This window comes from Haliotis rubra, unplaced genomic scaffold, assembly GCF_003918875.1.
Source record: "Haliotis rubra isolate DU_JTF1 unplaced genomic scaffold, ASM391887v1 Scf1337, whole genome shotgun sequence".
Taxonomy (NCBI): Eukaryota; Metazoa; Mollusca; class Gastropoda; order Lepetellida; family Haliotidae; genus Haliotis; species Haliotis rubra.
Genome location: NW_025765267.1, coordinates 6,748 through 29,704, shown reverse-complemented (window position 1 = coordinate 29,704; position 22,957 = coordinate 6,748). Strand labels below are relative to the sequence as shown.

The 22,957-nt window shown below is 41.5% G+C and overlaps 1 protein-coding gene and 1 long non-coding RNA gene across 2 annotated transcripts; both read left to right on the top strand.

The window, feature by feature from the left end:
- The first annotated feature begins 3,197 nt into the window (after positions 1 to 3,197).
- Positions 3,198 to 17,032, top strand: LOC124267773 (asparagine synthetase [glutamine-hydrolyzing]-like). The gene is given in 13 exon segments (XM_046702759.1): positions 3,198 to 3,463; positions 8,098 to 8,328; positions 8,675 to 8,857; positions 9,777 to 9,869; positions 10,182 to 10,309; positions 11,739 to 11,865; positions 13,335 to 13,414; positions 13,837 to 13,905; positions 13,907 to 13,968; positions 14,866 to 14,873; positions 16,204 to 16,278; positions 16,281 to 16,429; positions 16,856 to 17,032. Coding segments are annotated over 13 exon segments (1,635 nt in total). The 5' UTR covers positions 3,198 to 3,210.
- Positions 3,809 to 6,525, top strand: LOC124267777. The gene is made up of 3 exons (XR_006896119.1): positions 3,809 to 3,828; positions 5,300 to 5,303; positions 6,429 to 6,525. It is a non-coding gene; the product is annotated as an uncharacterized LOC124267777 (long non-coding RNA).
- Positions 17,033 to 22,957: the final 5,925 nt, after the last annotated feature.

Here is a 22,957-nt window from a genome sequence, read left to right as displayed (position 1 = left end):
GACCTTTTTTTGGTCATTCACATATTTTTCAGCGAATTCATTTAAAATCCCACTTGGGGTATGACAGCAAGGTTACACGTATGTTCAGTTTGACAATTATTTAAAAATAATTTTTCAGTGTCTGCTTTGGGATAACTAGAAACACTCAAACATCGCTCTGTACATAGTAGATCGATAGAATTTAGTCTTTCTTCGCTGTGTACCGAGAATGGAAGTCAGTGAGCTACAACATGCCGACTTGAAACTTTACTACAAATCTACTGTACTAATATTGACACTTATAACAATTATTTGACTTAAAATGAATGCCAGGCCCCACACAGCACGTCACACTAGAGGGCCTCCAGAACCACAACATCAATGTGCTCCCCTGGCCCTCAAGATCACCGGACTTAAACCCGATCGAACATCTGTGGGATGCCCTGGACAGGCGGGTGCCACGCCGTAGCCCTCAGCCCCAGACACTTCAGCAACTCGCACAGGCACTGCAGGCAGAGTGGGCTCCGATTAGGCAGCACGAGATTCTGAGACTTATTCGTTCGATGCCGAGGCGATGCCGTGCAGTTCTGATGCCCACGGTGGTCACACGAGGTATTGACTTCAGCGCCACCACACGTCTCCATGTGACACTCAAACTGACTTTCCTCGAGTTGGTGCCAAAGACGGATAAGTCTGCATTCCCAGTGTGCAATTTTGCTATATTTCATTGACTCATAAAGCCTACAAGATGTTTCAAAATAAATATAAAAATACAGTTGAAATTCCTATATGCGTTTCTTTTTTGGAGAGTATATATAGACACGTGCATTTAAACATATACAAAGTCATTATACCATCCAGGCATTAGAAAACCTGAAAAAGCCCACACTGCTTTGATACTTTATTACAATCAGACAAGAACTACAGGGGATATTTTCAAATAACTGCATCTGATAGGCATCCACCCTTCTTAATATCGCACTGTTTAGGTTGAAGAAATTAACCGTAACCGCGATGAGCGAGGGCTGATCATCGTTTTGCTATCACTAGCGTCTGGCTCGAACAAATAAGGCCTAGCGATACCAAGCTATTTTTAACAGAATCGTCTATGAAAACAACTCGGAAACTAGGCAACGCAGGAGACAAAATTAAATGACATTAGATTGTGAGAACATATAGCTTTCACAACAGTTGTCACGATTTCAGGTTTATACAAACCTGTAAACAAGATCATTTACCCCCTGAAATGTACATGAATTCTGCATCGGCCCTCATATCTAGTCCTCATATGACGTCACAGAGACGCGCCGCTCTGATTGGTTGAAATTTCGTTCGCGGGTGAGAATTGTGCACTGTTGTCAAAAAGGTCGATTTAAGTTAATTAAAGATCGAAATGAGTAGTTTTAATGACGGGGTTTCATTTATAACGATGCCAATTAGTGATAATGTATTTGTAGCCCCCTAGTGTACATGTGATCTTGAATGCATAACGCCTCTTGACCTCACCTTTCTCATCACCCATGTACAGAAACATTGCCATTAAAATATTGACATGGCCCGCGAAAAGACCCGCGAAAGCGCGCGAAAGCCCGCGAAAGAAGCCCCGATACACCATCGGACATCTTCGGGGCTATCTTGGACGACAAGTGCGAGCTAGAAATCCTTCCGTTCATATTCTGCAGGAATTTACGCAGGCAATACATAACAATGGCTATTTATAAAGCGCCTGTTTCCACAGACTTGTGCACGCATTGTTATCCTCTTTAACCCAACTCAAGCGCTCAGGGTCAAGATACCAAACGCGGTCACCTATCCAAGACTGTCCGCTACCAGCGTTGCTTACATTCAACAGATTTGTGACCTAGGCTGTATGCACAGGGCCACACACCGCCACATGAGGAATGACAGAAGATTCCTATGCTGAGAATTCAACGCTGGATTGCCAGAATGAGGTGTAGAGTGGCAGATGTTATCCGTGCGTGGGATGACAACACCAGATACTGGTTGCCACTGGTGGTTTATACAATCACAACAATCAATATTTGAGAACTTTAACTCACTTCTGGCATTGCTGCTATCCACGTTTTGTAATTATATTATTACTAAATTTTAAGTACAGTTTCGTTCAGAGTAAAATATGTCCACTTACCATTTCAATCTTCGGTGTTTGGTTTCCAAAGCATATACCACATCTAGTGTTCAGTATAATATAAACAAATAAAATATATATCATATGAAAATGTGGGTGGTGTCTGATTAATATTGATGCCAATATATTAATATGAAAACCAATTAATTGAAACAATACTGGCTAGTCTTTATAAACCAAGAAAAACCAAAACAGTTTTTGTTTTCACAAAATATTTCTATTCCATCCTTTGTTTTCCATTTTGTCATTAACTATATAAATTGTAAGCATACACACTCATAAACACATTGGAAAGGGCGCTCGAAATTGAAACCGAGGTCCTGTACCTTTTCATAAGAATTATGTTTAGACATTAAAAATCTTTAAACAATAATGATTAATCGTTGATGTAGGATTTGGTTGTACCCTGTAACACTTTTCCTGGAATGTGCTATATTACCTGGCTTGTAAAGAGATTATCTGTTATAAATGTGTAATAAGGGACACTGTTACTTCTCATTAGGAAAGAACAACGTTCTTGCGTACCTTCGTTGCAGTAACGTGTAACAGATGTTATAAGGCAAACTGCAGTTGTAGCACACCTATTGATTTCATGAGTGAGTGAGTTTAGTTTTAGCAATATTCCAGCAATATCATGGCGGGGACACCAGAAACGGGCTTCACACATTGTACCCATATGGGGAATCGAACCCGGGTCTTCGGCGTGTCGAGCGAACGCTATAACCACTAGGCTACCCCACCGCCCCTCATTTCATGAGCATTCCTCTTACCTAAATGTTCAACTCTTGAACAGAATCGTCTTTCAAACCATTCCTTTTGCTCTAGCTTTTCACATTTTAGGCCCTAAAGCACCCAATGGCTCTCTCAAAATAGTATATAGGAACTTATGTGTCAATGCATAGCATATCTGGAATTTGGCGACAGCACATATGCCGTTAAACCCGAAGATGTGCTATGAATATTCATCCATTTATAATGATCTATTTTTTTATATCAATATTTATTGGAATTAGGAAAGAGAATTAGATGTAGTATTCATCTTTTTCCCTTAAGGACTTGCATTGGAATTGTGTTGTATCACAATGTGTGGAATCTGGGCCGTGTTCGGTAGTGATGTAGATGTCTCCGTGCAGTGTAAGGTGTTCCACAAGGTCGCTCACCGGGGACCGGACTGCTTCAGGATAGAAAAGATCAACCATTTCCAGAACTGCTGTCTTGGATTCCACCGATTGGCCATTGTTGATGACGTCAGAGGGATGCAGCCAATGAGACTACACACTCATCCTCACCTGTGGCTGATAAACAACGGGGAAATATACAACTATAAAACGGTACGTTATCTTTCTAAAATGGCATTGTGTATTTTCACAGGTACGTTATCTTGTCACTCGTATATATATATATATATATATATATATGTTAGTCCTTCACTATGATTAGTGATGAGGCCAACTGGATACCTTCAGTACAAGCCAGAAGGAGTCCATCTTCTGTCCCGTAGGCCGGGAAATCAGACCATAGCCAAGATCTTTAACCATGCAAGTTCAATTCCCTATCACACACAATGGTGGGGTGGGGGTGGGGTGGGGGATTAAGATGCCACTAGCAAGTCAGATGGTTGGCTGATGCTAGTTTTGAAGCCGTTCTGTAGGTGGTGTTACCATGAGTTGGGCTGATGATTTGTGTAGTGTTTGTTGTCTGTGTCAGAGATCCAGTTCTTGTGCACAGTTGTTATTGTCATAGGAGAACTTTAATATTGTTCATTTTTCGCAATGGTAAAATGCCCCTTGACACCTTGCTGGTGATAGGCTTTTGGAACAAGAAGTTCATAGACTGTAAGCATGCATATGGGAATCTATATAGTCGCACCACTCAAGAAAGTTGTATAGTTGGTGAACAATTTGGCTGTAGGAAGGGCTTCAAGACTACGGATATAATGTTTGCTGTTGACACAATTATCAATGAATATCTTTCCTATAAGAGAGGTCGGCTATACTGTGCTTTTATCGATTTAAAGGGAGTCTTTGACTGTGTATAGAAATGGTTTATTTTTTAAACTATGGAAAGGTGATTGACATTTTAGAAGATGCTATTTGATGAACATAGAGACTTTTCTGGGTTTTATCGTCTTTTTATTGCTTGGTACAACGTTTCAGGGCTTGTTCTGGCTCCATCATCAGGTAGAACTAAAGAACAGTAACTGTTAACTCTGCCCGTGACGTCACAATGCATTGTAACGTTACATTACATGTTTTAGAATTGTTTATCTTGCTCTTTGCCGATGATATCATCTTTATAGACGTGTCTGTTGTTTGTCTTAGTAAAGTTTTGGCTAAGATTATTAACTCAAGAAACCAACTTGGTTATGAAGAAATCTTATACTTTCCAATATAAAAGGGCAGAGAACGGTAGTGCTTGCTGGGCACTCAAGGTTAAATCATTGTTGTTTTCTTGGATGGGCTGTTGTATTCTTACATCAGTTTAGGCAAAGATGTGTAGACATTGAGAATGAAATCTGGCATGAAAATAGTCAATGTTGATGTAAACTGGAACTGTTCTTTACTATAAAAGATCATTTTCAACATCACAACTGGGTTCGATTTATCGATGTAAAATTATTTCGAATTAATATTTTAAATTTTGGATCTAATCACCGTCTTCTAATAGAAACGGGCAGATAGTATGAAATTCCACGAAATGAACGTGTTTGCCCCTTTTGTATTATACCAGTTGTCGAGGATGAATTTCACTTTTGTCTCGTGTGCCCATTTTACCTTGATCTGCGATCCAGTCTCATACCTCAATAATATCACGTTCCCAACTCCCAACTTCCTTACTCCTATAGCTACTAATCATAACATATGCAATAATCTGGCATAAAATATATGTCTTGCTGCTAAGAAACGTGATTCCCTTTTCAAAGGTATTTCTGTGAAATTATATCTTAGTTACACTAATGTTCTCAATGTACGTGTATTATATACAGCGCTCATGTTACAAGTGTACTTATCATACCCTGTACCTGTCTAATGGGTCGGTGGCCCCTTTACCGGAATAAAAGCAACTCAAGAGCAGTCGCACCAGAGACAGTTATCTGGCAGTGGTGTAATCCTGAAGTTAAGCAGAGCTTAAGTCTTTGTCTTGTGCCGTTTTCCAGATTATTCTTTATAGTTTGGTTGACTCCATCGGCCTTTCTCCTTTTGAGTCATGTGAAATGAGAACTGGATGTTTAGGCTGGATGCCTTGAGTTGCGCAGAAGTTTCTGACATCTCTTGAATCAAACTGTGATCCATTATTGGATCACAGTGAGTGAGTTTAGATTTACGCTCCTTTTAGCGATATTCTAACAATATCACGACGGGGAACACTAGAAATGGGCTTCACACATTGTAGCCATGTGGGGAATCGCGCCCGGGTCTTCGGCGTGACGAGCGAACGCTTTAACCACTAGGCTACCCCATCGCCCCAATGGGATCACAACAGCTGAGTTAAGCCATATATATTTAAAGACTGCTTTCATAGTGTTGATCGTGGCAAAAGAAATCGGTGAGCGACATCCTTGCATCTTGGAAATAGTTGACATGGCGGAGATACAGTTTGTTATGGAAGCCAAACAGACACAATGTACCCCAATAATGAAGCACACAACATTATGGATAACAACCTTTTGTTGTTTGGCCAATAGTGACGTTTAGATTCTTACGCAGTTATCAAGTAAAGAGTGTGCTGGCTGCCACGTCGACACGTAGACTTATTTGTTTGATCGCCATGCTAGAAGTTGGAGAGTCAATAAGGAAGCATTCAGCCTTATATTACAATTTTTATAGATCTGGTATTGACATGCCTCAAGTTGGTTTTCAATGAGATCGTCTGGTTCTCTAATACCTTCTGTGACTGGCTGCAGCCCTTCCTTTTTGACTCGTAGTCGATATCTGTTGCTTTGACGAGTGTCAGTTTCTGACCTTCTTTCCTAAACTTAGGATGTGGAAGTCGATCTCCAGTTGATTCCATTGCTTGAGTTTTCTTCATTGGTCCGATGTAATTCTCAAGTTTTGTTACAGAGTTAGTATTAAATTAGTTATATTTCTTCAACCGTCCTTCCACGTGAATGTTTACTGTAGTTCTCTGTCCTGTCTTTAATTATGGCTAAATTTGACTACAATCGCCCGCGGCTGAAGGGATGATGTAAATGCAGTTGGTAGCAAAAGTGCAATAAGTCCCCATGGTCCGTAGTATGGTGATCAACCTTCAGTTGCTGGTGATCTATGACCCGTTTTGTATATTGTACTGCTGTCTCTAGTGATTTATTTTTATGATAGCGTATTAGTTTTAATTTAAGAGCTGTGATAGTCTAGCATTTTTGCTGTCCTTCGATGACAAGTTTTTCTGTTATAAATTTATTGTGACGCTAAATATTAACTCACTCACTCATTTTTTTCCTGTCTGCTAGTCCACAGCACTGCTCTTTGTCTTGTCCCTGTCAGAGATTTTTGGACATGTTTGTAGAATCTCATGAAATCCTGATATCTTCAGCGTCCTAATCTGTTGATGGTTGTTCAAACTGGGCTTGATCATTGTTCAAGAAGCTCAACGGGTAAAGTCGAGATTACGTAGCGCTGGAGCTACTGTTGAAAAGGTAAAGTTATCTTGTTTGCATAAAATGCATGTGTGCTCAGGAGGATCCGCTACTGTCTGGCTCCATGTAATAACATGAGACATGGAGGAAGTTGAACATGTGGGTATGCTTCTGGTCGCTTTCAGCAGTGATTACTTTGATCTGAACAATACATTACACAAATGTCAAATATTCGAGTCGTTTTACAACAATGGCCGAGTATAAAAAAACCCTTTACTTCAATGCATGTAGCCACCATGATAATACTGTCAACACTTCCAGTTTAATAGTATCACTTCCGGTTTGGGAAATATATTGCACATGCACTATTGTCTCATAGGCGGTTACAGAGGGGGTGGGGTGCGCACCAAACCCCCACCCCTTGTCCTGAAAGTTTATTAAATAACCATTGAAACTCTCGTGGAAATGAAGTGTGCATCCCCCTTTCTCAATAGTGTGCACCCCCACCCTCCACCCCTTACTCAAAAAGTGCATCCGCCCCTGTGTATACACTGTGTATACCACAAGGAAGAACAACATCATTGGCTCTTCTGGTCCAGTGTCCTTGACTTCAATCTCAATCACCAGCTGTCGAATTATTTCAAATTGGAAGCATATATTGTTACAAATATAACGTTACTTTAGTTAGTAATCATAATTGATGACAAAAAGCTTTGAAGTTTAATAATACCTACATTTTAGCCGTGTTTCATAATATCCCCGCATGTTACCTACGAAGGTGATCCTGAAAGGTAATGCCAATGAGATCCACCCTTTGAAATCGTGTTTAGTGTTACATGTCATCAAATTCCAATCTTCAGTAGGGCTCGTAAGTAGGTCACGGCACTTCGCGAGACCTTACGTTGTTGAGTACTTCCAGTGACAAACAACGTTTCATACCTTTTCGAATGGTCTCATGGTTGTCAGTTGCCAGTAAGAAAAGATAATCCTTGCAGGAATAACAAATTTCCGATCTAACCATCCCCAAATTAGCCAACTATTATGACTGTCAACTTCTGTGACTGCCAAGCATGGTTGATCACTTGGTCCGGTCAAGTCATATATTTCGATCGCGCAATTTGGAACCAGAACCGGTTTTGAATATACGCTTGTCATTAGAAATCTGGTACCGGAAGTAGCGCCTCGCGAGACTTTCGGGCCCTATACGTTTTTTCTACAGAGGTGTTTTCGATGCTAATTTCTTTCCAAGTGACCTTGATCGTTAATGACATCCAAACAGAAACATGCAACATGGCTGTATTGGGAGAATCCCATGTATGAAGTCTCCAACATATCGCAGCCTTTCACTCCTACATAACCTATTGTTTCTAATTCAATATCTATTCATAGGTAGCCAAAGAACATGGATTCCATCTGAGCACCAACTGCGACACAGAACCAGTCATTCACCTGTATGCCAAATATGGTATTGATTTCCCCGCCCACCTGGATGGGGTGTTCGCCTTCTGTCTTTTGGACACAGCCAACAGGAAAGTTTTCATTGGTCGAGACACGTTTGGAGTCCGCCCCTGCTTCAGGCTTGTCACAGACAGTGGCTTCCTGGCTGTGTGCTCAGAGGCTAAAGGTCCGTATCATATATGGGTTTTAATAAAGGTAACTTAATCATTTGTTTGATAGTGAATGAGGTAATTTCTAGTTAATAAATTATTTCAAAACTTCAGAGTTCCATGGGGGAAAGGAATTTGGAAAAGATACACACAGTAGAGATTCTTTTTGTAAAAAAGTATCCTACCCAACTCCAGAAATGATGTCTGTATTATTCTGTGATATTCCAAAGATGACATATGAAAATAGCATGAAATATCCCAATAATTGTTTTCTACATATGTCCACATCTCTTAACAATTTATGTATCAAATAATCAGTATCAGGCATGAGTTTCACAACAATAAGTTCTTTACCCTGCAAAGGTTTATTTGGTCTAAGGCATAACCTCACTGACGAGGCAGCTGACATCGTCCACGTCGCCCCCGGTACAGTGGAACAGTACGACCTCGACAACAACGGACGTGCCACGTTCCGGGAGATGAAACAGTTCCACTCTATTGGCGACACCCCCCTGTACAAAACACCCGTCCCTCCCTACTCACTTGGTAGGTGTCTCAGTTATATGCCTGTATTAGACGATAGTCATGTAAGTGCAGCCTCTATAGTCTACAAAACTATTCACGCACCATTTTGAAAAGTACCGTTGTTATTAAGTTCCAACTTATAACACAGCAATAATTACAGTAGAAAAAGATAGGACGGTTTATTTATGGAAATTTTGGTCATCAAAAACATATTTAACAAATTACAAAATTGTTTCGATGCAAAATGTTCTTATGTTCTTCCGTCAAAACTACAGAAATAAATAACCATTGTTACTCACTTCTAACTTACACCACTTGTCATCGTATCCCAATTGCGCAGATCGATGCTCATGCAGTTAACCACTGGATTTTCTGGTCCAGACTCGGTAATGTACAGACCGTCGCCATATAGCTGGAATATTGCTGAGTGCGGCGTTAAACAACAAACCAACCAACCAACTTAAACCATAAAGTAATAATACATAATATGTAAGAGTGGTGTATTGTCATTGCTTCGATTATATAAAATAGGACCATGAAAGAAAATATTACATAATTATAAAAGTCAGTAAAATGCATGCGTTATTTTACAAAATTTCAAAACTGTAAACAGTGGTTTACTTTTCATTAAGCTACGACGAAGAAATGTTGCATCGTTGATTATGTAAAATCAGTATTTAGGAAATGCATACCGTTTTGTTTTATGAAACAAGAACACGCAAATACATATTTTCTTTCCCGATAGTGTGGTCTTCAGCAGAATTATATTCTTATGGAGATCCGATATTGTTGGCCAATGCAGGATTCTGGATTGTCATATGAGATCTTTATTGCAGAAACATCATTCTGGTTCACACACTATTATCGCCTACGTTTAAACGATGATTTAAACACTGTTTATAATCTAATCAATGATGCTGTTTATCTTCACGTTTTACAGGAAGTGATGTAGCGGAGAACATCCGGGTGCTGTTAGAAACGGCGGTCCAGAAGCGATTAATGGCCGACAGAAGGGTTGGTTGTCTGTTGTCAGGTACAGCCTTGTTTGAGACAATTTTTTCTTGTCCATTATATCTGTATTGACACAGTAATGTCTTCACAGTTTACCATATGCATAACACAATCCATGCATTTTTAGAAAATGCTGATTTCATCTACTAAATCTATCCATACCTCCAGTGACTTCTTCCGCTCACTGCTTCCATCCACTGATGACTATTACAACATGGCTATATAGATTAGCTATTTTTGACCCTTCTTGAAACAGAAATTACTTGTAGTATTGACTGATTTATATGTGTATGCATAAGATTCACCTCTATGAAATGTGTCCTTTACTTTCCAGGTGGTCTCGACTCAAGTCTAGTGGCTGCATTGTTAGTGAAGAATGCCAAAGAACTAAGGCTGCCATACCCGATACAGACCTTCTCTACTGGCATGGAGGGTAGTACAGATATCCTGGCAGCTAGAAAGGTGAGTCTTGGTGCGTTACATTACCCCACACAGACCTTCTCTACCGGCATGGAGGGTAGTACAGATATCCTGGCAGCTAGAAAGGTGAGTCTTGGTGCGTTACATTACCCCACACAGACCTTCTCTACCGGCATGGAGGGTAGTACAGATATCCTGGCAGCTAGAAAGGTGAGTCTTGGTGTGTTACATTACCCCACACAGACCTTCTCTACCGGCATGGAGGGTAGTACAGATATCCTGGCAGCTAGAAAGGTGAGTCTTGCATCATTACATTACCCCACACAGACCTTCTCTACCGGCATGGAGGGTAGTACAGATATCCTGGCAGCTAGAAAGGTGAGTCTTGGTGCGTTACATTACCCCACCCAGACCTTCTCTACCGGCATGGAGGGTAGTACAGATATCCTGGCAGCTAGAAAGGTAAGTCTTGCATCCTTACATTACCCCACACAGACCTTCTCTACCGGCATGGAGGGTAGTACAGATATCCTGGCAGCTAGAAAGGTAAGTCTTGCATCATTACATTACCCACACAGACCTTCTCTACCGGCATGGAGGGTGGTACAGATATCCTGGCAGCTAGAAAGGTGAGTCTTGGTGCGTTACATTACCCCACCCAGACCTTCTCTACCGGCATGGAGGGTAGTACAGATATCCTGGCAGCTAGAAAGGTAAGTCTTGCATCATTACATTACCCCACACAGACCTTCTCTACCGGCATGGAGGGTAGTACAGATATCCTGGCAGCTGAAAGGTGAGTCTTGCATCATTACATTACCCCACACAGACCTTCTCTACCGGCATGGAGGTAGTACAGATATCCTGGCGGCTAGAAGGTGAGTCTTGCATCATTACATTACCCACACAGACCTTCTCTATTGGCATGGAGGGTGGTACAGATATCCTGGCAGCTAGAGGGTGAGTCTTGCATCATTACATTACCCAATACAGACCTTCTCTACCGGCATGGAGGTAGGTACAGATATCCTGGCAGCTAGAAAGGTGAGTCTTGGTGCGTTACATTACCCCACAAAGAGCTTCTCTACCGGCATGGAGGGTAGTACAGATATCCTGGCAGCTAGAAAGGTGAGTCTTGCATCATTACATTACCCCATACAGACCTTCTCTACCGGCATGGAGGGTAGTACAGATATCCTGGCAGCTAGAAAGGTGAGTCTTGCATCATTACATTACCCGATACAGACCTTCTCTATTAGCATGGATGTGTGTATAGATATCCTGGCAGCTAGTAAGGGGGGTAACTATGAAAAACAGATATTTTATATATTCGAGATCCTGTTCTATTTTCGTCAACAGGGAACAGTTTCTAAAATCAATTTTAATGACATTTCATAGTTTACAATCTGATATTTTTTACCCATCACTGTAGATCTAAAGGTAATGTTGACTGTTAACTTTCGGTTGGCAGGTAGCGCAATTCTTGGGTACCGAACATCATGAGGTTATATTCACAGAGGAGGATGTCCTGAACGTCCTGGAGAACATAATCCGGCATCTTGAGTCATATGATATCATGAACATCCGGGCCTCAGTCGGTAATGACAGTATCATCATACACTCTTCAAAACAAGAAACGCATAAGCCATTTTTTAGAAGAATTTATTGCGTTAGTTTAAGATTAAATTAGTTAGTTTAAATTATTTCATGTAATTTCAATGGTAAAAAGATGGAAATTCACCCATCTATAGAGTTCGCCAACACAACAGCAGCCTTTATTGTTGTGTTTCTGTTTACTTGAGTCCACAAGATGGCGTTAATGTCAGTACTTTGTAAGGCCACCATTGGCAGCAATTACTACTCAACATCTTCTCCGGCAGACTAGACAAGTCAACGAAGTCGCTCTTGCGGAATTCTTACCGACTCTTCATGCAATGCGATGGCCAGTTGTGGAAGTGTCTGAGTCGTGTCTGACGTTGACGTACGTCGATCGAGTTCATCCATAGGTGTTCTATCGGGTTTTAGATGTGTGATCGGGAAGGCTATGGCAAGACATTAACATTAGAATTAGCAAGGGTAGCGGACCCGTGACGAGTGCTGTATGTGAAGTAGCGTTGTCATGCTGGAACAACTCCCTCTGTCCATAATCGGAAGCAGGTGACATGCAGGGACTTTGTTGATGTAGCCATTTGCTGTCAAATTCCCCTGAAACACCACTAAAGCAGATGTTTGTGTGCTGTATATACCACACACCATGACACCTCCTCCACCGAATCTGTCGACTTGTCAAATGCAATAAAGGGACAAAACGTTTGTGCCGATGGGAGCCTCTCAAAACAGGGCAGAGAACTGACCTTCTTGGTCGAATCCCAACTTCAAGCAATCGATTTCTGACAGTTGGTCGGAAATTCTTCTCAAACCAGGGATGCGTTGTGCAGTCTTCGCGGCTGTGGCAAGATGATGACGCAAGTGAGCAGCCCGGATGTAGCTGTCCAGGGCTTGGGTGGTAACTCTTGGACGGCCGCTTCTCGGGAGATCCCAGACGGAACTGGTCTGTAGGACACGATCCCAAAGGCGAGATATGGTGCTCTGATGAACGTTGAAATGTCCGCAACTGCAGACTGCGACTCCCCAGCTTCAAGGTGGCCTATGGCGATGTTTCGATTGGCGGCACTCAGTCGTGGCATGATGATTTCCTTTTTGCCACGCAAAAACGAAATGTTTTTTTGTAGTGATCGATACCGCATGCTTTTCCTCTTACTTGCACGTTCAATTTACTTCGCATGTATTCTTGGTGACGTTTTGGCGAATATTTCTCCAAACGCTTCTAAAACAAAGGGGAAAGTTAACATTGCCGTGTTTTACAGTCACACAATGATGACGTTTTGAAAAGAAATAGTATATTTGTATTTTGTCTTTGCCGCAGGCACACAAGTCTAATATTCACTTTATGTATTTTACGGTTTGGAATGATTTTTTTCATGGAAATAGTTTTTTCGTTTTATTGATTGAAAGAGGTGTCAAATTGGTGAACAAATGATTTATAATCAAAGAGATGTGTTCCCAGGTATGTTCCTGGTCAACAAGTACATCAAAACTCATACTGACACAGTGGTCATCCTGTCCGGTGAGGGGTCTGACGAGCTGGCCAGAGGTACATCTACTTCCATAAAGCCGCATCACCGGAAGCTGGGGATGAGGAGAGCCGGAGACTGCTTGACAATCTGTATATATGACATATTGAGGCAGACAGGAGTTACAACTGCCTGGGGTGAGCTGATCATTGATCTATATGTATGAGCTCTCTCTCTCTCTCTCTCTCTCTCTCTCTCTCTCTCTCTCTCTCTCTCTCTCTCTCTCTCTCTCTCTCTCTCTCTCTCTCTCTCTCTCTCTCTCTCTCTCATTATGATTTGAATCCTCTATTTAACCAATTAGTTCTGAGTGTTATAATTATAATAGAAGTAATCATGTTGTGCTGATAGTCATTTCAACCTATTTTGATTTACATTTTGGTATCGATTTACCATGTTTACACAACATTGGCCTTGACCCGTGAGGGGTGTGACGAGCTGGCCCAGGGGTACATCTACTTCCATAAAGCCCCATCACCTGAAGCTGCGGATGAGGAGAGTCAGAGTACTGCTTGACAATCTGTGTATATATGACATATTGAGAGCAGACAGGGTTACAGCGGCCTGGGGGTGAGCTGATCATTGATCTCAATGTATCAGCTATATATATATATATATATATATATATATATGTATGTGTGTGTGTGTGTGTGTATATATATATATATATATATATATGATCAATGATAACAATAATTATATCTATTATAATGAATAACATGTAATGTTTCATTACTTATTCAAAAATGTATAGACAATTTACTCAAATGATTGAAGTCATTTAGATCAGACAAGATGGGACTTTTTCCCCCATTGACTTGACAACGGAAGCTCTGTGAATTTGCAACACGTTTGCAATGTCAGTGAACTTCAGCGCAACACACGAATCTCCGGGGCGGCGGGGTAGCCTAAGTGGTTAAAGCGTTCGCTCTTCACGCGAAAGAGTGAGTAAAGTTATGATTTGAGTCACATCGGCAATATTTCCAGCCATATCGTGACTAAAACAAATTCAATATTCATGATAAATACACATAATTTATAAAACCCTGTCAACGAAGGACAGTAAAATTACTAGATTATCACAAAATGAGTTAAAACTAGCTAACACATATCTTTAAAAGTAAACAACTATTTTGGACAATACAATGTAAAATTGGGCCGCGCCGAAGAGCCGGGTTCGATTCCCCACGTGGGTATAATGTGTGAAGCCCATTTCCTTGTGTCCCTTGCCGTGGTATTGCTGGAATATTGCTGCGTAAAACTGAACTCACACACTCACTCACTCAATTATCTGCCGAAACAGAATCCATTGGACGTAATGTTGTCTGATCAGGGTTGTTTGAAGCTAGACGACTATTTGAATATCTGAAGTTCAATGTCATGTTGAATAATTGCGTTGACCTTTTTTAAAGTTTTGAATATTACACCTCCATAACAACGTTTGCTGTTATTCTTCCATTAATCTAGCATTGAATGTAGACGTCAAAACTTATTCTCTCCGGCACTTTTAAATCTAGTATTCTGAATGGTCTGTCATGACTTAAGCAATGTTAAGTAATGGCTTTGTTGACAACACCACAGTAAAGGAAATGTTTCTTTTGTTTCTTAAAATGTACTTCTTAGTAAATGGGAGCGGTGGGGTAGCCCATTCGGTAAAAGCGTTCGCTCGTCACGCCGAAGACCGGGTTCGAATCCCCCACATGGGATTTCAATAATGTGAAGCCCATTTCTGGTGTCCCCGCCGTGATGTTGCTGGAATATTGCTAAAAAGCGGCGTAAAACAAAAACTCAGTCAGTCAGTCTTAGTAAATGCTTAGAAATACGGTATTGTCGATCGTGAATATTGTATTAAGTACGAGTAGCAGTAGAGGTTAGACATTTAGACATAAGTACCGAAGAACAAGGAACAAAAGAGACAAAACCCTTTCCATATTAGGACGCAATCTCTCAAGCAGAATGTCCTGTTCTCTTTCCATCATAGGTATGTGTTTATACATTAATATTCATGAGTGAGTGAGTGGGTCTAGTTTTACGCCGCACTCAGCAATATTCCACCTATATGGCGACGGTCTGTAAATAATCGAGTCTGGACCAGACAATCCAGTGATCAACAGCATGAGCATCGATCTGCGCAATTGGGAACCGATGACATGTGTCAACCAAGTCAGCGAGCCTGACCACCCGATCCCGTTAGTCGCCTCTTACGACAAGCATATTCGCCTTTTGTGGCAAGCATGCATGTGTTGCTGAAGACCTATTCTACCCCGTATCTTCACGGGTCAATTAATATTCATGACCATTGGTGACCGTCACAAATACATTCAATACATTGCGATATTCAGCATTAGGCGCTACTGTGTCAATACTCCGCACTCACTCACTCACTGTGTGTTCCTTAATTTGTTTCTCTCAGTATATAATCGATATTTGTATATATGAAGAATTAATTTTAGTTTAGGTATATTTTAACAATGACTGAATACGGAACTCCTTTCTTCCCTCAGAGTTGCTTCCCCTGTGTGCAGAATTACCTCCCTTACATACAAATTACTAAATCTAGAACACGAAAGGAGCTCGTTTACATACAGTACCTAATTACCAAGGCATGAGCTGACACCGGGTGAAGTGTATTGTCGTGCAATCGTGTGGGATTTCTATTCACTTGACATCAGTGACGTAGTTTAGCATCGTGTCTTCACAGTGCCCTGGGAGGTGTAAGTCGGGCTCCTGCGACTCTTAACTTATGCTGCAACACATATATATATATGAAGTCTTACACGTCGTTTGCTCTCATTCAGTCTCGAGGTCAGGGTCCCTTCCTTGACCATCAGTTCACCAGCTACCACCCTGTCCCTCCTGCTGGACCGCGTCCCCAGGAAGGGTTGAGAATACCTCCTCCCGGTCAGCCTTTGATGGCATGAACCTCCTGCCCAATGACATCTTGTGGAGGCCCAAAGAAGGATTTAGCGATGGAGTTTCATCAATCAAAAGATCCCTTTTTGTAATTATTCAAGATTTCTGTGATAAACAGGTGAGGTGTAATGGGGTCAGTTTACTTGATAAATATAGAGTTTATTTTGGGGAAAAAACGAATATACGAGTGACAAGTACGTGGCGGCAGGATATATACAAATAACGCCATCTGTTTGCAATTTCAACCTCCAGCACAGCGGAACAATAGTTTAAACTGTTGGCAGCAATGGCTTAGAAAGGGTGAGAGCCTGTAAAATGCCGTTTTATTTGGCTCGAATCAGAGGAAACTAACTTGTCGACCTTTGAAAAATAGAATGCTAGGTGCCATTACTATAAATTGTTCTGTCCACTCCTGAATGAATTCTTGGAATGAATCTTGACTTCTTGTCAAGGCCTTTCTGTGGCTATCGTTGACAACCCAACACTCCATTCCCCGATATGCTACTCTGTTCCAGATCAGTGATGAGAGCGATGGAACGAGCAGCATCCTCTTCCTTTCAACACCCCCAGGACGAAGAAAGCGTTACTACTACAGGTGTTTGAGAAGTACCTACCCTCCAGAGGCAGGGCCTGGGTTCCGTATGTGTGGATGCCGCGCTGGACGAATGCGACTGACCCTTCCGAAGAACACTTGAGTCATTATAAAGAAACCTTGCGCTGAACTCAACAAAAGCACCGACCATATGTAAATTTCTGTTAGTAGATTCACAATGAGAAAGTATTTGCCCTGACGCGTTTTATCCAAAATATAAAACATAATGATTCACGTCGGCCGAAAATATGTGTTGTGAATTGTTGTTTTCAGAGTCTTCTCCTCCCGTCAGTGATCGCGAGATGTTTGTCTTGAAGCAGCATCTGGATGTTTCATCTCGAATATTTGGTGTGGTCGGTGGGGGTAGCCCCTGGCGTGGTGTTTCCGCTCGTACGCCGAATACTTGGGTTCGATTCATACATGGGCACGAGTTTAAAGGCTAATTTTAATTTGCCATAATATTGCTGGAGATATTTCCAAAAGCGTAAAACCACTCATTCATGATAATATAAATTAGTGTAAGAGTCAATGTAACAGAAGCAATGGTATAAAATGTATAACGATTTCCTTTGTTTCATGTATCTCTGTAACTTCTATCAAACAACATAACTTTGTTCTTTATATCATTATTTGATGTTCAGCTTACTTCGTTTTGGGTATTTCGGTGACAAGTTTATTCAAGAACCAGTTCTGGTTCCAAATTGCGCGGCCGCTAGATATGACTTTACTGGACCATTTAAATGTACAATACGTAGCGGCTGTCACAGCTGTTGACAGCCATGTCGATTCAGCTAATTTAGGATAGTTAAGATCGAAATTGTTATTCCTGCCAAGATGATCGGTTCCCAACTGTCAACTGACAACCATGTGACCATGCGAAAAGGTATGAAACGTTGTTTGTCACTGGAAGTACTAAACAACGTAAGGTCTCGCGAAATACTTGAAATTGTTACATGGTACACAAACAATTCATGAACTACAACATTCTGATCAAAGTCGAATTATGTCAAAGGATTTCTTGACAGAATATCTTCTTAATAAGTTCAAACAGATCTGAGATCAATACTAATCAATTAAACATTGGGTAGAGCTGTGATACTGCAGCATTACACAGGAAAGAAACAATTGTTATTGTTTATTAATACAAAATACATACTAACAACACAGCAATATTTCTGTACATTCCGTTTGAAATAGCATCTTGATTTTATGGGCCGTAGGAAGAATACATTAATGAACATTAACGCATGACTCGGTAGGGTTTGTCAATACAGCATTTTAAGCTTCTACCTTTGATCAGGAGGGACCCCGACTCTGTAACTGTCGAAAGTTGGTTGAAGGAACTCCATTTTCAAAGAGTAGTATTCCAAAATTGTCAAGGTATGCTTCACGTCACGTTCAAAATGGGCAGAATATCGGAACTTGCTGCCATTTTTGAACATTTCGTGGCGCTTGTTAATCTTCTCTTTGAAAATGATTCCAACTTCATTGATGTAAGTCAGTCGGTGAAGTAAACAACGATGACAAACCTTCCGAGAATCATGACCAATGTTCATTAACAACTCGTATTCCAGATGAATATACGAAACAATGTTTAATTGATTGATATTCGATCTCCAGATCTGTTTGAGCGCAATAGAAAATTCTGTCGAAATCACTGACATAATTCGTGCTGATCAGAATGTTCGCCAATTCGTAATTATTTCAGTAAATGCCAGCAATTTCAGTATTTCGCGAAGATACCCGTTGTTTGGTACTTTCAGTGACGAAACGCGTTTCATACCTTTTCGCATGTTCATGGTTGTCGATTGCGGTTGAAGACGATAACGGCTTTCGATCTATTTCATCCCCAAATTAACCAACGACTTGTCAACATGACCCAGCTGCTGTGGTCAGCATAATCATATCTGCTGATCACCAGAACTGGTTCTTGAACAAACTTGTCGCCGAAAGCTGACGTCAAACGTGATATGAAGTGGGGTCCCTGTTGAACAGAAGAAGTTGCGAGATACGTGAAACGAGAATCGTTGTTTATACCATTATTTCTACGATGTTTCTTTACTTAATTTATATGTCATCAGTGGTCGGTTTTACCGCTTTTGAAATTATTCAATAATAATGCGACGTGGCTACCGAACCCGTTATCATCTAACAAATTCAATGACTAAACGGCGGAAACTTTATCGCGGAAACTACCCCGCCGCACTGATAATAACGCGAATGAACAGTATCATAACGCTTCAAGACAAAATCTGCGTCACTGACGAAGGAAGAACTCTGGCTTTAACAATTCACAACATATTTCGACGGCGTCGAATCATTATTTTATCGATACTTTCGTCAGAATCTGCGATACGATCGATTCCTTTGACCGGTTCGAGGCGAATTTTAACTAAGTGTTCTTTGCTGAAAGGTCGACTATGGAACGGTGCTGCCTGGAAGAAGTGTGCCGCTTCTCCGAAACTGTAAACAGAACGCTCTGGTGAAAGGGAAAGTGATGGCGCAACGTTCCATCTTTCATCACGCGTTTGAAGGCATGTCGAGTGGTCGTTGAGTTGTCGAACGACCTTTTATCGACAAACGAACTGGGTCATTCAGAAGTCAAAACGGGATGGTTCGAACGGTTGCTGGTAATGACTTAACATTCTACTTTTCAAAGGTCGAGGTTCAAAAGGTTTCGATTCGACCGATAAACGGCGTTGCAGGCTCTCACTAAGCCATTGCTGCCGGCAGTTGCTTTATTGTTCCGCTTTATTACTTCGAGAGGTTAGTAAAACCGAATGAAGCCATTTATTATGTATCACTGCTATACCGTACTCATCGATACTTTCCCCAAGTAAACTCTGCTTCAAACGACGATACCGCCTGTTTATCGCGAAATTAACAGTTGATTGATGAACTCCGTCGCTTTGAGCTTACTCGGAGTTCATGCCATCGACCGAGAGGAAAATGCTCATAACGTCTCGCGCGAGAGACGGTGAAGTAACTGTTAACGGACGACCTCCGGGCTTCGAACGAACGACATGGGCTGCGTATATATATATGTGTTGCGGCGTAAGTTAAAGAACGCATTTTCCGGGGAATTTTATTGAACACGTTAAACGTCGCCCTGATGTCGAAATGAAAATACACTTCGCCGGTCGGCTTCGCTGGTACTTTAGCCGTGGCTCGCTTTCGTGTTCGTTGAAACCAATTTGTACAGTAACGGAGAGGAACAATTCTGCGCACCCGAAATTCTGAGGGAAAGAGTTCCGTATTCGTCGTTGTTAAAACTATGCCTAACTTAATTAATTCTTCATATGCTGAAATATCGATTATATGCGGGAAGAAGGCTGGAATAAGTACACGGTGATGATTAACGATATTAACATCTAATGCTGAATACCAGTATTGATTGGTGCCGATTACCAATGGTCGTAATAATTGACGAAGGGTCTTCAGCGCAACACATCATGCTTTACTACGATATTAACTTTGTCGTAAGAAGACGACCGGAGATCGGTGGTCGACTCGCGACGACTTTACGTCATCAATTGCGCAGTCGATAACTCGCTAACGGTGATATCGCTGGCGTTACAGACGCGTATCGCATATGGAAGTGGAATATTCGCTGATTGCTGACGTAAAACTGGGCCGCTTTCTTTCGCTCATGAACAATGTAACAAACACATACCTATGATGGAAGAAAAACGGAACATTCTGCTGGCGTCTATGGAAAGGGTTTTATCTTCTTTTTGTTCCTTGTTGTCATTGCTGAAACACCTCTACTGCTATAAACTAATGTTCACGATCGGCCTCAATACCAAAATGACCTAACGGTTTGATTTTACGCTAACAATATTCCGGCGTGAGGACTTCGAAAATGAATGCCATAATGGTCAGGCTTGGTCTTCGGCATTGACAACGAAACATATGAACTACTACCGCTCCATTGCAAAATTGCATTTAGCAGAACAAAAGGCATTTGCTGTGGTGCTGTTGCTTTAAAGCCGTGCAACATTAGCGAAATTGACGAACCATTCGGGAAACTCTTTAGATTTAAAGTGCCGGAGGAAAGGCCTGGCGCGACGTCGCATTCGGCCAACAGATTGATAATTAACGGCGAAGCATGGTGTATTCAGGCAAAAGATGCGGCACTATTATTCAGCATGATATTCAAATGTCGTCTGGCTTCAAACGGCCACAACGCGTCAATGTTTCGGCAAACCAGTGGTGATCGGTATTGATTCGGTTTTACGCAATATTCGGCAACTGCAGGCTGAAATCACATTATACTGCGTGGTGGCTTCGGCGCTATTCAGTGGTTGTTTACTGCAAAGACTGTGAACCCAGCTGGTACCTTTTGTGACCAATCTGGCTGTTTTACTGATAAGCTGGGCGGGCTGAGTTCGTATCATGAACCAGTTTGTTTTAGTCGCGACAACAATATTGCCGTGTGTTTCGTCGTAACTTCTCGCTTCTTTCGCGTGAAAAGAACGACGCTGGCTGAATTGCGCGAAGATTCGTGTTGCCGGTTCCCATTACTGGCGATGAATTCACGGAAATGAGGAAAAGTCACCCCATCTTGTCACGATCATTTGATATGTCTGTCCACGTACGAATAAGTAATGAGAACGTACGTATTTATTCGTGCCAATGGACTGGTATTGTTGTCGTGATCATATATATGTATATATATATGCGCACACACTTACCCGTACCATCGCTAATATGCTATGTAACCGTAGCATAATAACCATGGCTGATGCGGTGAGATCGCCGAACACTTGTCTTATGCTCAGCAGCGTAAATATGCTGCGCAGTTGTCGGCAACTCGATATACAATCTGCTGATGAGCTTTAATGAGTAGCACTGAACCTAAGTCGGAAGCAATGTTAATGTCATTGCACCAAATGTAAATCAAAATAAGGTTGAAATGATATCCTTTGTTACTGTATTATAATTGGCTCGAAACTTCAATTGGTTGAAATGGAAAGGATTCCAAATCAAGAAGAAGAAGAGAAGAGAAGAGAAGAAGAGGAAGAGGAAGAGGAAGAGCTCGCTGTATGAATCGTGATCGGCTGCGCACTTACGCTGACTTCCCTGTCAAACCAGTATGTCGCCATATGCTACTGAATTTGACGACCACTATCCCCAGCTTCGGTGATGGCGACTGAAGTAGATAACACGAACTTCACCGTTTTGAGAACGACCTTTGTGTCGGCAGCGGTTTTGATATTGCTGACAGGAACATACCTGGTACATCTCTGATACTGTTGACACCTCTTTCCATCGAAGCAAAACGAAAAATATTTCCCGTGAAAAATAATTCAAGCGTAAAAATACATAAAAATGATATTGAACGTATTCGAACAATGAAATATACATTTCTTTTCGAAACATAGTAAATTGTTTTCGTAAAGCTGCGGCGTGTTAACTTTCCTTTCATTTTAGGGCGAAACTATTCTGGTATAAAGAATGCATGCGTGAACATTCGAAGGAAAAACATCGGTATCGATATCACTTCACAAAACATTTTCGTTGCATGAAGTCGTAAAACTGGTAGCGATGGTATGTACATCAAACCCGCGAAAACTTCGAGGAAGCCGATCTACGATTGCCGGTGCGTCGTCGAAGCGCCATCTTAAGCGCTTTGAAGTTGAACCGGTTCGGCAGATAACGACGATCAACGAAATGAACGTACGTCGAGCTGCTGCTGCGTCATCTGCCTTTTTGACCACGTATTGTCGTTTACGGAAAATTTTCGTGTAACTGATAGAAATCGTTGTGATTGATTCGACCAGAAGATAGGATTCTGCCCACATTTTGAACCATCGACAACGTTGCGATATTGCATTTGACAATCGTTTAATTCGGTGAATGGTCATGATTGACAATTGTGCCGGCACTGCTTCTTGCTTGAGTGATTGTTTTCGAAGCGCATGTCACCTTTCCGGTATGGTTGGTATTCCAGCAATGGCGCGTCCTCCGCTATTTATTCTGGCTGTTAATGTCAGCGCCTTTCACATCAAACCGATAGAACACGTCGTGTCGGCGACTCGGGCTGCTTCACGT